The 16,081-nt window shown below is 43.9% G+C and overlaps 1 protein-coding gene across 1 annotated transcript in view; it reads left to right on the forward strand.

Moving 5' to 3' along the window:
* The window catches only part of PRKN (parkin RBR E3 ubiquitin protein ligase), a 1,305,872-nt gene that overhangs the window by 884,039 nt on the left and 405,752 nt on the right, over positions 1-16,081 (forward strand). The window contains 1 exon segment of the mRNA XM_027603377.2: positions 15,801-15,937. Coding sequence (XP_027459178.2) covers positions 15,801-15,937 — 137 coding nt within the window.

Here is a 16,081-nt window from a genome sequence, read left to right on the forward strand (position 1 = left end):
TGGAGGAGGTCAGGATGTGAGCCATGTGAATATCTGGGGGAAAGCGTTTGTGCCCAAGGAGGAGCCAGTGCAAAGGTCCCGAGGCAGAAGAATGCCAGGCATGTTTGAGGCATCGCACAGAACTCACTGGGCCAGACCATAGCGAGCAGAAGAGAAGGAGGTGAGGGCCCCAGAGGGGTGGTTTGGCAGCATCGGAGGACTGAGAGCAAGGGGGAGAGGTTTCAGGGATTGAGTGGGGGAGGGAGATGGTCTAACTTTGATTTTAAAAGCACCACCCTGGGTTTTGTTCAGGAAATAAGACTCTTCCTCCAAAGAGCTTTCCATGCCATCTCTGCACTGTTTTATTCTTGGAACCAAACATTTGCTTGCACGCAAGCAGATTTCAGCGGGAATCAAGAAGGAGAGGATCCCTCCGTGACATTCCATTGTCCCCCAGAAACTGGGCTGACCAAATCCGCACATGCCCAGTGTGAGCAGGCCTTCCCTACTGTGCGTGGCACCCAGGGCAGCTGAGGCTCGTCTCTGGTCCCCACAGGGGCAAAAGCTGAGTGCAAGCTGGAAAGGAAGTTCAAGACGGGCTGGTCTAAGGCTCAGTGGCCAGCATTAGATTATTTTAATAACTGAGAGTGACTAGAAGTCATGGAATCTGAGATGTTGCCGGAAGCCCACTGCTCAGCAGGCGTGTTTGCCAGAACACAAAAGTATCCGTTACTGGAACAGAAGTCCAACTGTTTCATGTCTGTAGCTCAGTAAAGTGAAAACTTGATCAAGCAATGACACTGTAGTGTCAGTGTTCCCCGGGGGCTCTTCCGGACCCCCTTCTCTCCTAGTTTCATGCTGTCCACGGATGGTCTCAGCTGCTCCCAGGGCTAAGAATTATTCTCTCTTGGTGGATGGGTCTCCAGAGCATTTTCCAGCTCTAGGCTTTCTCCAGAGCTGAAGGAGCACATACTGAACTCATCTCTGCCCGCGTTCATGTGGCATCCCAAGGACATCACAGACTCCGCGAGTCTAGAACTGAACACAGTCTTCCTGCTGCCCCTCTGGTTGTGTTTGTCCCTCATCAGCAAATGTCACCAATGTCCAGGCCAGCCCAGAGTCGTGCAGTGTTGAGGAATAGGGCAAGGCCAGAGCAAGTCACTCTGTCACTCGGCCCCAGAGGTCTTACAGCCCTTGGCCCCCGCACCCTCACCTGCCCCCCTCCACCACGGGAGGACATCTCACTGTCCTTGTCATCATGGCAGGGACGGGACGGGAGATGTCCATCCAGCTTTCAACAAATATGTTTGACCTCCTTCACATACAAGGCCCCGTGTTAGGTAGTGAGATTATAGGAGAGAAGACACAAGGGGCCCTGCCCTCCCGGGGCTTTTATAGTTCAGTGGATTAAATAAATAATGCAGGGAAAGCACTTAGCAGGGTACCCAGCCCTTTAGAAGCATCCAATAAATGTTTAAAAAGAGAAGCTGGGATGTCATGCCTGACTCTTCTTCCTGCCTCAGGTTAATTAACCTCTGAATCTTGTCAGTTTTGCTTCCTAAACATGTCTGATGTCTCCAGGGTCCGCACCCCATTTGAAGATCCTGTCTCCCAGAGCCTTCCTGACTCAGGCACCCCTGGCACAGCCCACGGTGGGTTTCCAGTGCACCTTTTGCTCCTTGTTCTGGGCCCCACACCATGCCCAGCATCTGGCCCCTTATAGGAGATCAGTAAATACTCTTTGGATAAGTAATGGCACCGTAGTTTTAAATTTGTATTAATGTACTGTTTCTGGGTTATTATTAGATTCGTTATCTTTTAATGTAGGCCCCAGGCTAAGATTTTGAGTTAAATTTACACGGAAACCACCGGAAAGTTTCCATTTTTTATATAAAGTTATTTGAAAGGTGTTAATTTTCTAACAATGGTCCCTTGGATTTTGGGGCACGGTCTTGAGATTTCCTAAAAGAAAGCCACAAACATTAGCAGAAATGGAAAAGAACTCAGTAGGAGACATGCAAATGCTCTGTTGTCCCGAACATATTGTCCACCTGTCCATGTCTTTCTGGCTCCCCTGCTTGGTCCAAACCAGCATCTTCGCTCCCAGGAGTATTTTACAACATCCACAGGGCTCCCTCCCTTTCTTGCTACACGACAATCCATGCATACAAAGTTAGAGTGATTTTTTTAAGCGTGAATGATGTCATGTTGCTTAAAATGTCGTATTGAATTCTTATTGCCTCAGAGTCAAATTCCTGACTCTTTAGACAAAGACTTCACATTGCTCTTCCCATCCACTTGAACTTCACCTTGTTCCACGCCCCCCTTGCTTCCCAGTCTGTCCCTGTCTCACCGACTTGGCTTTCAATTCTTCAAGCATGCCAGGTGCTGCCCTCCAAAGGGAGTTCTCCCTAGCTCTTCCTTCCTGCAGAGCATCAGGTCTGTGCACCGCAGGCCATTTGGGGATCGTAGTAAATGTGTTTGCCTCAGGCCTTCCCTGACACCCGATATGTAGCAGCCCGCCAGGCACCCTCCCACGCCTCCATCCTATTGTCTTGCTCTCACTTTTCATGAGCTAAGCAAAGTCCATTTCCCTTTTCCTCCCTATCATGTGGGAGTGGCCAGCTTTGTACCCTTTCCGGTCTCCACCAGATCAGCTTAATCAAAAGAAATGTTCTGAGTGAAGGGAGATGATGTTTGCAGTCTTGAAAAGTGGCGTTGATGGCTTAGCTCAAAACCAGTAACCAACCTACTGCGCACCTCTCAACCCGCAAAAGTTGTCGATCTCTGGCTCTCTGGCCGTCCTCCTGTTTGCCTTCCTTTGTGTCCCTCTCCATTTATACTCATTCATTCAGCCAGACAGCAGTTGGTTGACCATTTAGAACATAAGCATTTACCAAACACCAGCCATAGGCCAGGCACTCAGAAAACCAGGAGACAGCCTTTGGGTTTATGGAGTCAAGAGCTAGAGCAGGAAACTTTTCCTGGAAGGTCTTCGTGGTCCATTCAGTCCCTGTCACAGCCACCCCGGCTCTGCCTTTATACATGAAAGCAGCCATAGCCAATATGTAAAAAGGGCCGTGTTTCCATAAAACTTTATTTACAAAAGCAGGCTATGGCCCAGATTTAGCTCCCAGCTGGAGTTTTGTAACTTCTGGTCTAGAGAGAACATAGACAATTAAACAAATAATTGACTCTACGCTCTGGTGGGAGACTGGGGTGGGGAGGGTCCGTGGGCGCTCAGAGCACAGCAGAGGGCACCTGATCTCTGGCTCCGATCACCAGCTGAACTTACTGAAAAAAAAAAGAAAAAGAAAAGAGAGAGAGAGAGAAAAGGAAAAGGAGCTTTAAAATTAAATTAGCTTTTATTTGTTGAGAGTTATATATAAGAAATTTTGTGGCTCTGGTTTGGTTTGGTTTGGTTTGGTTTTGCTGTTTTTTAATACTGAGCTGTGTCTTCTGATTTCCTTTCAATATGCTGGTTCAGGGCCTCTCTTCCAACATGTCGTCCAGAAAGCAAAGGCTCTAGAAATCCTCAGTCTCTTAGCCTGGCAAGCAGCATGCACCCTGGTTCAAGAGGTAAAGCTGGAATCCTCAACAGGACTTGTCTTTTGCACCGAATTCCAAGTAAGGTTTGAGCTCTGCAGGCTTACAGTGAGGAAGAAATGTGATCACACACATTGGAGACTACAGAATCTTGGTATCCGAAGGGTCTTTAGAGATCACCAGGGCTAACCTGCCATTCCACAGATCCTTTTCACCAAAGCTGCATTCTTGAAGCCGGCTCCCAGCACAGACCTCTCGGCCCAGAGCTCTCCCGAACCTCCCCCCAGCCTCCAGCATCTTAGGATGTGCAGCGCAGACCATGGAATCTTTGCCTCAGTTCCCTTAGCTTAGTTTGGTACGTGAATTCCTCTGGATTCGTATCATTACGTCACATTGATTTTTATTACTTTGAGGGAAATATTTTGGCATGCTACAGATTGCTTTTCTGGCTATCTATAAAACAGAAAACCAAATTAGGAAGATAATTTTATCAGCTACACTCTACACACTCTTAGATGATGTTAATATTTTAATGCTGAAATGTCACAGTACCTCCTCATTTTGAGACATTTTTGTTGTAGAACTGTTTTCAGATGTCTATAAGCCTGTAGGCAGTTTTCTCCTTCCAAACTACTGACCTTCAGAGGACCTGATTCTTAACGTTGTTCTGATAAGAGCAATAAAAGACCTGGCATTCTAGTCACATTCATTCATTCGTTCGTCTTCAGAATGAATGAAAGTCCAGGAGAAGTCCTCTGCGAGGTTTCTGTGAGCTAGCAGCAAAAGACGCATCCTTTTAAACCACTCTGTTTTGTAATAATTTCTTCTGTTAAATAGCTCTAAACTGTCACAGCCGCTGGACTGATTCCTAGCCCACTAATATTTCCTGTCATGAGATTTGGGGACACACGAGAACAATTTATTTCACAGTGGGGTTCTTATCTAAACAAGATCTGTCTTCATATCGTTCTCAATTGAGCAGAATTCTGTTGCCGTGGATCTGGGCATCTCTCTGCTTCTAGCCGGTGCTCAGAAAAGAAAAAACAAAGACCGAATATGCACATGAATTTTGGTGTGTGTTCAGCTGCCCTTTCTGATGGCTGACTAGTTAGTTGTGTGACACACCAGCTCCGCGCAGACGGCGTGACCCAGAGAGTCTGTTACGTTAAGAGCAGGTTTCAGCTTTCTCTAGCAGTACACACAGTCTGAACAGAGTTATGCTCTGATGCGATAACTCAGAACTACTCGGACTTTTACAAATATAACGTTCAGCACTTGGCCTTTTATAAATATGATTCTGAGAATTGAAATGTATGCTATGAATTGGAGGGATAGGAATGCGTAATATGATAGATAATTTTTCATGAGATGCATTTTCCTCCCATGGGCCAGGCACCCCTTGGGATTTTTAATTTTATTGTGTTCCATGCAACAGTTATTTCATTAGGATTTACCCACTATTTACAATTATTTATCAGCATCTGCTTGCTAATATAAATGCCTTAGCAAGAAAAGTCGGGATTGTTGCCAGTAAACCAAATCGTTGTAATGAATTACTACAAAAAGGGGTTCACCTCTTTCCTTCTAAAACTTTACCTAACTTTTCAAAAAGAAAGAAGTTTATTTTTTAATTCTAATAAATGTTATAATGTTTACAATCTAGCACTTCTAGAATGTACTGGTTTATGTTTAAACGCAACCTGTCAACAGTAATTATATTTAGAAATATCCTATATAAGCTATACTAAGATCAAGTAACTATTTTCAAAGATTGATACCATCTGGAGGAAATTAATAATCCAATAATTCCCTCTTGTAACCATGGCTTCATATTTCTATTTTGCGTTGCCTCTTTATTGTTAATGCTTCAAAATGTCATAAATAATAGAGCCTAATTCAGCTACACTTCAAGTGTTACATAAACCTAAAACACAGGCTTGCATATGTGGCTTATGGAAGCACTATCATTATGCTTCAGGTTTATTTTTAATTTCTGGAGGAATTCAGAACTTTGATACACACTGAGGAGACAAAATGGAGATGTATGGTATGGCTTCCTAACCTTACCTAATTTTATGCCATTTTAAGTGTTTTTCCATGTTTTCCTCACTTCCCTCTAGTTTCTTGGTTACGCTAATTCATTCTTGCCTTTTGGGTCTTAGTTTTTTTTGTTTTGTTTTGTTTCGTTTGGGAAACATTCTCTGCCTGACCAACGTTGGATTAAGCTTTTCCCAAAGTGCCCCAGACTTCATTATCTCACCATCAGACAGAATTCCCTGGGGACAAGAACTGCGTAACCCATCCCCACTCAAGCAAGGGAAGCACCACGTAGTAGCCTCCCCAATTACTGTGTGTTGAATTTGAGCTCATAAAGCAGATAGACAACAGTGTAATGAATGATATGTACTAACACACTCAGTTGAATAGAAAAGTACTGCTTTGTAAACAGAAGCATTACAGGAAATTGGAAAGTGAGCTGGGGAATCAGTGTGAGCTGTAGTTTTATTCAAACGGTTTCCTGAAAGAGGAAAATGAAGGTAGATAGGAAGAATCTTGCACAGAGGGACAAGAGCATGCGGGGAAAGGAGGTTCAGGTCTGAAGCTGTGAAGAGCATGACCTGGGAAGCATTTGGGAATGGCGATTTGGAAGATACGTACTGTGGGGCAAGGAGCCTTATGGAGAGCTCTGAAAAACAGAAGGAAAACCCGGGTTCTTAATACATTGATGCTGGGTAACTGGTTCATGGTTTTGGCCAAGACCTACCATGATGAAAGCTACTTTAGAATAACATTGCTGAGGTGTGCTGATTGAATCGGGTTGGGGGTGGGGGTTGTGAATGTTGGAGGAAGAAATGGTGTGGGTGCTCATTTAGGTTTCCTCCAGACTGATGCTAATGGGTTTGGAATTTGGACTATACCAACACTTGAAGACCTAAATCCATTTGCTGTAGAAAGCACTATACTTTTGCTACTCTGTATCTTTACTCAACTATTTTTACAACTCCTACTGTGTAGGCTCTCAAAAATAGTAAGTATATATGGAAAATAAATAGGTCTGAAACAGAAGGAGTGGCTGCTACTTGAAATTTTCTTTTTCTCTAATAGGACAGTAAATAGAACAGGTTAACATATCAATGGGGATACCATTGACTTGATGGGGAGCTGTTAAAATTTTTTAAAAAGGCCTGAGTACCCACAACAAAATGCTTAGCACAGAGTAGTTGCCCACAACACATATGAGGTCAAGGCTTAGTTCCACTGCGGGAAATATGTCCGTGGAATCGTGAGGTATTGCATCGTGAGCACAAGCACATATGAGAATTTAGAATATTTTGGTGAGTATCGTAACCCCAGGATACATAAAACCAGGTGGTTTTCCGGGAATAAAACTGTGCATTAATGACAAAGAGAGTTTGCCCAATCATGGTCAGCAGGATCAAACTTGGGAACAAATGCTGAGGTTAGAGTTCTCTTGAATTCAGTTAACAATGTCACAGATGGGATATATAATTACTGAATGAGGGTTACAGAGGAAAAGGCAATTTTGTCAATTAGGAAAAGAGACAGAATATATATCTACTTCTCATTTTATTTGTAACGTATTTACTGTATTATTTTATATACTATTTTGTTTAAAGTCTTTATAAACAAGGAAAGCCATTTAGTTTGTTCAGTATCTTCTCTCTATATGGACAGAATGCACTGAGACATGAACTGCCTTGAGACCCCTTACACTGTCCCCAAAGATTGCGTTAGGTGGTCTCTAAATTCATCCCTCTGGTAGTTCTTACTACACTCTGAGATAATTGCTTGTCTTCAACCTTACAGGACTATGACCTCCTGAGGCAAAGGGCTGTGGCTTCTTGGCTTTGAGGTGACATCCGTAGGACAGTGCCAGGCATGTGGCAGTTGTTCAAGAGAATTAGCAGAATGGCTTGATGACATTGGTTCAAAAATGTAGGCTTTAATAAAGAGCCTTTACCTTGGTGATGTTTATGCTGAAATATTGGGGCTGGGACAAGCAGGCTCACAGAGCCTAAGTCACCCCTTTTTTGTGCAGCAAAGTGCACAGAATAAAGTAGTGAGAACATGAGCAGAAGGAGCAAGAAGAAATTGGAAGTGGTGGTAAATGAGCTTGTTCGGGGTCTGCCATCGCCTTAATAGGATTCTGATTCCAAGCAGACTAATGGATAAAGGAACTTACTTCAGGATTTTAAACTTGGCTGCTGGATGGAATTTCAAAGGCCATTCAACTGTTGAAGCTTATTTTAATTTCTAAACCTTGAGTCTGCCAATTAACATCTTGGATCAGGGGCTTCTCCAGTGACTGGGATTGCTTACTTGATTAACTCAAATAATGAACTCCTATGACTTACGTAGGCTAAAATGTTATCTCTGGCATTTCTGTGGGCAGGTGCCATGTTGGATACTCCTTTGTCAGTGGTGCATTTGGGCAATTAGCAGGTGATATAGATTAAATGAAAATGCATTTGGTTTCTGAGATTGCAGTCATTTATCTATTTATTGTTTATCTAACTAAAAGGTATTTAAAGTGACAGTTGTTCGGAAGATGGATTCAGGTTCCTTAATGGCAAAGCTTTCCTCCTCTAATTATTTTTATCTAATCTAATGCTTTATTAAATTCCCAGGAGTCATAGTTGTTCATGTACTGAGTTGTTCATGTACTGAGAGAGCTTTGAAAGATTGCTAACTGGGGCATAACATCTATATTACTGTTGCACAAATGAAATATTGTAAAAACAACATGTGAGTTTTCAAGGGTCAAGTGTTAGGTAAATTCAAGGACTAACTTTTTCCCTCCAATGAGCAAATTTTATTTTTATCTCCTCAACAATTTGTACTTAATATTTTTATTCTAACTTTCACTGCTTTTCATTGCATTTCAGATGATTCTGCTATCCCTAAATATATATTTCTATACAATTTTGCTTTTCACTGGGGTGAGTGGAGAAACCAGCTGTGCTAGATAACTCAACATTCTTTTCCCATGCTCTGTAGTTTTGCAATTCCAGTCTCTTCTGTTGACCTGGAAGGCTTTTTCTATCTCCATGCCCTGGAAACCTGATCCTCCTTCATTTTTTCTTTTTAAAGATTTTATTTATTTATTTTTCAGAGAAAGAGAAAGAGCACAAGCAGAGAGAGTGGCAGGCAGAGGTAGAAGCAGGCTCTCTGCTGGGCAGGGAGCCGAATGTGGAACTCGATCTCAGGACCCTGAGATCATGACTTGAGCCAAAGGCAGACGCTCAACCGACTAAGCCACCCAGGCGTCCCATCTGATCCTCCTTCAAATGCCACTACCTGCATGAGTTCTTTTCTGATTTTTTTTCTGATTTGCTGTCTAAATGTGATTTCTTCCTCCTCTGAGCCTGTATTAGGTATATATTGCCACATAAAAAAGTAACCTCAAAACTTAGTGGCCTAAAACAAAAACAGATGTTGCCTCACAGTTGCTGCAGGTCAGAACTTTGGGCAGTTTGGCAGGATGGTTCTTGCGCAGGGTAGCTCATGATATTGTACTCAGGGTGTCAGCCTGGGCTGTAGTAGCCTGAGGGCTTGCCTTGTGCTGGAGGCTCTGCTTCAGGCATGACTGATGACCAGTGCTGGCTGTTGCCAAGAGGCCCCAGTTCCTTGCCATGCCTGCTTCTCCATAAGACCTCTTGCCCTCACAACATGGCTGTCCCTTTCCTCAGAGCAGGTGATCCAGGAAAGAACACAGAGAAGCCACAGTGTCTTTTCTGAGCTAGCCCTGGAAATCACTCATTGTCATTTCCGCATGGCCCCCGTAGATTACTCAGCTCAGTCCATTGATATGTGGGAGGTGGGGATCACTAGGGAATATCTGGAGGCTGCTTACCGCACAGCCTGCCAATATCTCCGACGTCTCTTGCGTAATTTAAAATGTTCTGTCCTGTATTACAGTTATGTGTATCCCTTTCCTACCCACTTTGTTAGATTTTTATTTCCTTTAGAGTTTAGACTTGCTTCCTTATCTTTACATATCTTAAAATTTCTGGGACATTGCATTCAATATATGTCACATTCCGTTGAGAAGTTGGAACCACAGCCTCTTCATGGGTACAAATGAAGATTATACCTGTGGTAAAGAAGTAGAGAGAGACAGAGAAATAGATTTTGGCAGAGAGGGTGAGAGAGCGTGAGGGAAAGCAAATGAGAGAGAGAGAGAGAGAACGCGCGTACACACAAATGAGGTGGAGAGCAGATTAAACTACACATTTGATCAGATAAATATGAAAACATTGATGCTATTTTGTAGATACTAGAGAGCTAATTTTATGAGAGTTTAAATGTTTGGACTACTTACTGTGTAACAGTATTCTGCTTTGTGTGATGTATGTGACTGGTTTGCCATACTTTTTACTAAGATTCCTTCAATAATGCCTGCTATTCTGTGAACAAAGGGCCTTTGGATAACTCCTTTAATAAAAGCAGGGAAGTCATTGCTTACAAGTAACTCTTCCAAAAAACATGTCTTCAGCCCACACTGTGTCTCCCCGTGCTGCCTGCTTTGGACCTCTGTCCTGACTTTAGCCCAAAAGGGACACAACTGCTCCTGCTCCACCAGTACTGCTACACCTCTCCCGGCTCCCAAGCACCTGCCCCAGCTCCCAAGCACCTGCCCCAGCTGCTACACCTGCCCCTGCTCCTGCACCTGCCCCAGCCGCTGCACCTGCCCCTCAGGTGCTGCACCTGCCCCTGCTCCTGCACCTGCCCCAGCTCCCAAGCACCTGTCCGGCTCCCGCACTGGCCCCAGCCGCTGCCCCTGCCCCTGCTGCTGCACCTGCCCCAGCTGCTGCACCTGCCCCTGCTGCTGCACCTGCCCCAGCTCCTGCACCTGCCCCGGCTCCTGCACCCGCCCCAGCCGCTGCACCAACCCCAGCTCCCAAGCACCTGCCCCAGCTCCCGCACCTGCCCCAGCCACTGCACTTGCCTGGCTCCCAAGCACCTGCCCTGACTCCTGCACCTGCCTCAGCTCCTGCAAATGCAGAGAGTGCCCTTGTAACTCCTGCAAGAAGAGCCGCCAGGCCTGCTGCCTGTGGGCGGAGTCAGGTGTGCCCAGGGCTGCATCTGTGGGAAGGCTTCGGACAAGGGCAGTTGCTGTGCCTGATGGAGGAGAGCCTGTTCCAGATGGAACCAGAGCAACATGTTCAAACCTGCAGTTTTAAAACATCTTTTCATATTACCCTGTTCGCTACATAACAGTTTCTATGAGGTACCTGAATTATAATAAAAGTTGTTGATCTTAAAAAATAAGAAAACTCTTCAGTAATGTCAAGTACAGCATTTATAATTCCTTTTCCATATGACTGAGAACTTTATTTAACCTTTGATTAACTGCTCTGTAGCCTGGCCCACTGGGGTAAAACCATCTTCTAGATTGATCAATTAACATTTATATATAATTTGAGCAAAGGGCACAGAGGAATGTCGGGAGGAATGAAGACCCAAGAGAAGAGGAGTCCTGGCAGGTTTTCCTCAGCAACGTCACTCCTTGTCCATTTCTAGAACCGCCTGCACGCCGCAGTCTGCTTCCTTAGTAACTCATGCCTGAGTTATTAAAATGACCTCCAGATAGTTCTCACACCTTCCAGCTCGTTCTCCTCCGCAGGTGCCTCAGAGTCAAACTTCCTAAAACTCCCTTCCCATTCTTAGAAGCCTCAGGGAATCCCATGACCTAGAGGCCGGTCTCCTCACGTCACCCCGCCACTGTCCCCAAACCTTTCCGTCTCTTCTCTTTCCCGATACACCCTCTCAGGCAGCTGAACTGATAGCTCTTCTGCTCTAAGAACTCTTTCTCCTGTCTGTGGTTCCTGGCCTGCGCAGAGGCCCGACTTGTCTCCAGGGACCCCTTGTTGGTCCTCCACCCCCTTAAAGTCGGCTCAGGCTCCCTAAGCTTGATGCATTCTTCCGTGGTGTCCTTTCTGTGGCACCAGAGTTGGATGACCACATAGGCCTCCTTTTAATACCGGTTCCACACGCGTGTTGCGTCCCCAGACCGTGGCCTCTGACAGTGTTGTGTTTTTCCCAGTGCTTACAGCACTCACAATGCTGTTGTAGTCCACATGTGTTTATTTTATTTTTTTTAAAGATTTTATTTATTTATTTGAGAGGGAGAGAATGAGAGATAGAGAGCACGAGAGGGAAGAGGGTCAGAGGGAGAAGCAGACTCCCCGCCGAGCCGGGAGCCCGATGCGGGACTCGATCCCGGGACTCCAGGATCATGACCTGAGCCGAAGGCAGTCGCTCAACCAACTGAGCCACCCAGGCGCCCCCACATGTGTTTATTAAGTGCCTACTTTAGCCCAAGCGGATGCTCAGTGAGTAACTGAGTAAAAAATATGAGGCTGGGAGCAGAGAAATTAAGAAATAAGAACATCTTGTTCCTCGATCCACTGGTGTGGTCGGTGACTGTTGACTCCGTAATTGTCATGTGCTCACCGCCGAATATGGTGAGACATGGGTCATGAAGGTGTTAATCGAGTATTGCCTCTGTCACTTCAAGACTTTTCATTTAATGCTGAGAGCTACGAGAGCCATTTATGAGACACTCGGAATTAGAAGTGAAGGCAGCATCTGAAGCACATTAGGAGAGACTGTGGATGGGGAGATAAAGAAAGAGAGAAAAACCAGTGAGGAATTGAGCTCCAGGGCAAGTTCCTTAGAGGTCTTGTCTTGAACTGGACCCGGAAATTTGGAATTTTGACTTGCATTTGAAGGCTAGCATGATAATTGAAGATTGGGTGACAAAGAGGAAGAGCCCAGGAGTAAAAGAACTGGAAGTCAGCTGGAGGCAGAGAGAGGAACAGGACGTGGGCAGAGCAGGGGCCCTGTATTTTAGGAGGCTGCGATGGAAAAACGTCTGCGAAGCTCCTAGCAAGGTACCCAACCCAAAGCCGTGGTCATAAATCCTGGTTCTTCCATCTTCCTCTTACCTAGTGCTTAGGAAGTTAATTTTGTGGTCCCTCCAGCCATGAAATAATTCTCACTCATTTTCTCAGATGATTCAGATGATTAATCCAATAATGTTTCTGTGGCTGTCATGCTTATCCATCGCCTAATTTTCTCCTAAATACTATAAATATTCTTAAAGCAGATGAGCAATCTTATCTCAAACCTGTTTCAAGAAATCCAACAGACTGATAATTCTATGGAATATGCACATAGTAGCAATGTCTGTCTCTGTAACATATCTATGTATCATCAACATACATATTTTTTTACATGTTTATTTTATATCTCTCCATATCTCAGTCTGTGTGTGTATATTTAAATTCACTGCATATGGATAGTGATGGCTGGTGAGAATTCCCAAGTGACTTATCTATACTTGCAACTCGCAGCAAGGCTTTTAAGTTTCTTTTCCAGAGCGGACGTGTAGAAACAAGCATGTGGTTTCTCCTGTCACTGACACTCTAGCTTCTCGTGGTGGCACTACGTACCCTGTGTCTAGGAAGGAGCCCTCCTTCAAGGGACTTACGTGATCCTCTGTCCTTACTTCCAGTGCTGAACACATTTTTATCTCTTGGGCCCTGTGCCCTTTACCTGGCTTTTTGGTAAACTGCTGTTACCTGCTTTTCATTTCACCCACTTTTTATTCTCAGGAAAACTTGCTCTAAAGCCCTTTTTGATGTCTAGTATTTTTTTGTAATAATAAGGGTCACTGGTATTAGCTGCTGCAACGGGTAAATCATAAGGGCTCTCAGGTCCCGGTCACCATGCACTTCTCAATGCTGCCTTCACTGCTGCCTTGTCCATTTGCCATTAAAATTCCAGAGGGGAGTGCCACGAGATGTCCCCGTGGACCAGCCAGATGCCACGTGAATTCTCCCCGCTCCTGCGTGCGGCAGCCACTCTTGCCGTCCCGATGATTATGATCCAGTAGTCCTGTCAGCTTGGCCACTTTGCCTGCCCACCTAGATCTCAGTTCAAGGAGGCGGAAGTGAACTGGTGAGGCTGCGGCTAAATGTTCAGTAGAACGACTCCTGTGTCCCCACGAGGATGTGCTTCACTCTGTGGGAACCAGAGCCCGTGTTTCCACAGGGCCTGTGACTGCCTTGTGCTGCTGTATCTGTACGTGTGTGCGTGTGCGTGTGCGTGTGTGTGTGTGTGTGTGTGTGTGTGTGTAGTATAGGGAGGGCAGATGGACTACGGTGTCCTTTACTTCGTTGAGTGCATCCCTCCACGACCCAAACATTGGGCCTCTCAAACCTTTCCTAATGTGGGGGCCCCTGGATCTGCATAGGCTACCGTCACACCATGGCCTCTCACATAATTACCATTTCTTTCTGATCTGTTCTAAATAGAGGGATGTCATCAGTAGAGTAGAACAATTGATGTTCTGTGGGTTGTCTCCATGGTTTAAGGTTCTTCTGGACCATATTTTAACTGAAGGACCAAACCATAAACGTGTAGTGTTGTCCATACATGAAAGAACAAGCTTGCTGGGCCAATGGCTGCGCACTCCATGTACCTTCATGTCTCTCTGGGGCACCGTGGCGGTAGTTCATGGGCTGACTGCTTTGGCTTTCTAAGTTTTCTTTTTATTTCTTCTGCAAGGTAATTGCTAAGCTTTCTTTTTAACCTTGTTACATATCAGAACATTTTTATAAATGTTCTAATATTTTGTCCAGTGTTTCCCTGTGTTAATAGCAGATTAGGGATCCCTAAAGGCTTAGTTGACCATGTTGCTAAAACCAGAATGGAGAATATATTTCACAGAACTTAGCTCTGAGGAGAAGGTAGAATATGGCAGTTCGGTGGGGTCACCCAGAGTGAATAAGGTACATGTTCCCTGGTGCGTGCGTATGTGCGTGCGTGCGTGCGTGCGTGTGTGACTTGGGATAGAAATGGGACAGTGTTATATTTTAGCGTCTTCAAGCAGAACATTATTAGAAAGGAAAGGGCTGAAAGTTCAGAACACAGTCAATGCCTAATTGAAAAAGACTCTGGAAATGGGAATCTGAAAGGACTTCAGTGGCTTCAGAGGTGAGAAACAGAAGCACATAAAAACATTTAGGGACACGCTTGCTCAGCTTAAATCGACCATTGCTCTATTGACCCGTGCCATTAAAATACCATGTTATTTTTTTTCGTTTTGTTTTATATTAGATATTGCTTTGAAATGAGTGGGAAAGCAGAATTTTGAAAACCTTTTAATTGTTAAGCAATTGTATTCTACTAATATTAATGTTCAATATCAGTTTCTTTTTTTCTGGGGGAGGGCTTTTAAAGAGCTCTTCTATCTCTTAAGAATCATGTATGAACTAAAAAAATATTTTGTATTTTGTTGTCATTATATAGAGAATAAGTTTATCTAGATAAGCTCCAATGATTTTCTTACTATTAGAGTGGCCTTGGGGCTGATATGAAATTAGTATATTCAATTTGTCTCCTTTTTTTTGGTCATAAAATCATGTGGTTCATTTGCTAGCAAAAATAGATGGTTATTTGGGGGATTTTTTTTTCCTACAAAGCATTTTAAAGGAATACAAAATTTTTAGAACTTATATATATATCAATTTATTAGTAAACTCTAATAATTTAATCAATTGGATATTTGGAAGGGGTGGGGGTAACACAATAGACAAAATCTTACAGAAAAAAATCTGCTAGATAATTTTTATTTCGGAATTCTCTTCTGCTTGCCACTGAAATATGAGTGACTGTTCAACATACCTATTTTGGTATAACAGTAGTTTTTCTTATGGCTTTAGGGAAGTTCAGATTTTGTATATCCTTAAAATTAAATTCAAGGAACATTTAAAACCTTACAATGCCTGGTACTACAAGAATATCAATGTAAAGTAAGCACAGTATCTACGTTCAAAGAGATCACAGTCTATAAGAGGAGAAACATACCAATACTATGATGTAATTATGGATCGGTAAAAATATATGTAAATGTGTGGGGTGATTCGTGGGTTAATTGCAAATTATGAGGCTTCTAGAAGACTTCGACAAAGAGGTTATATCTGAGCTCGGGTTTAAACAGCTGATTGGTAAGTATGTTAATATAAAAATATACATTTAGGAAAATCAATGTTTTAGATAGTTAATGAAGTGCATCCAATTTTTAAGATGTAGCTTTGATGGGTATGTGCTCAATGCTGAGCGGTGCAGGTCTTTACACAGGACATGCCCTAAGCAACCCGACACGATTACAAAGTGCCCTGAAGCACCTGATGCCTTTCCACCCTTAGAAGTACTAGAGGAAATGTCTTTCTCTCTCTGTGCAGGAGCTCTGTCCTGGTTTTTCAGTGCAACCACCGCCACGTGATTTGCTTAGACTGTTTCTACTTATACTGTGTGACAAGACTTAATGACCGGCAGTTTATCCATGACCCTCAGCTTGGCTACTCTCTGCCTTGTGTGGGTAAGTCTGGCACTTTTTTTTTTTTTTTACTCCATTTTTAATGCTGATTAAGAACAGAAGAATTGTTGGTGCAAAACCATCTCAGATAAATTCAATCCCTGGCTGAAGGGTTGAGAAGTCAAATATCTATTTGACCCCTGTTGA

This window comes from Zalophus californianus, chromosome 7 (assembly GCF_009762305.2).
Source record: "Zalophus californianus isolate mZalCal1 chromosome 7, mZalCal1.pri.v2, whole genome shotgun sequence".
Classification (NCBI taxonomy): Eukaryota; Metazoa; Chordata; class Mammalia; order Carnivora; family Otariidae; genus Zalophus; species Zalophus californianus.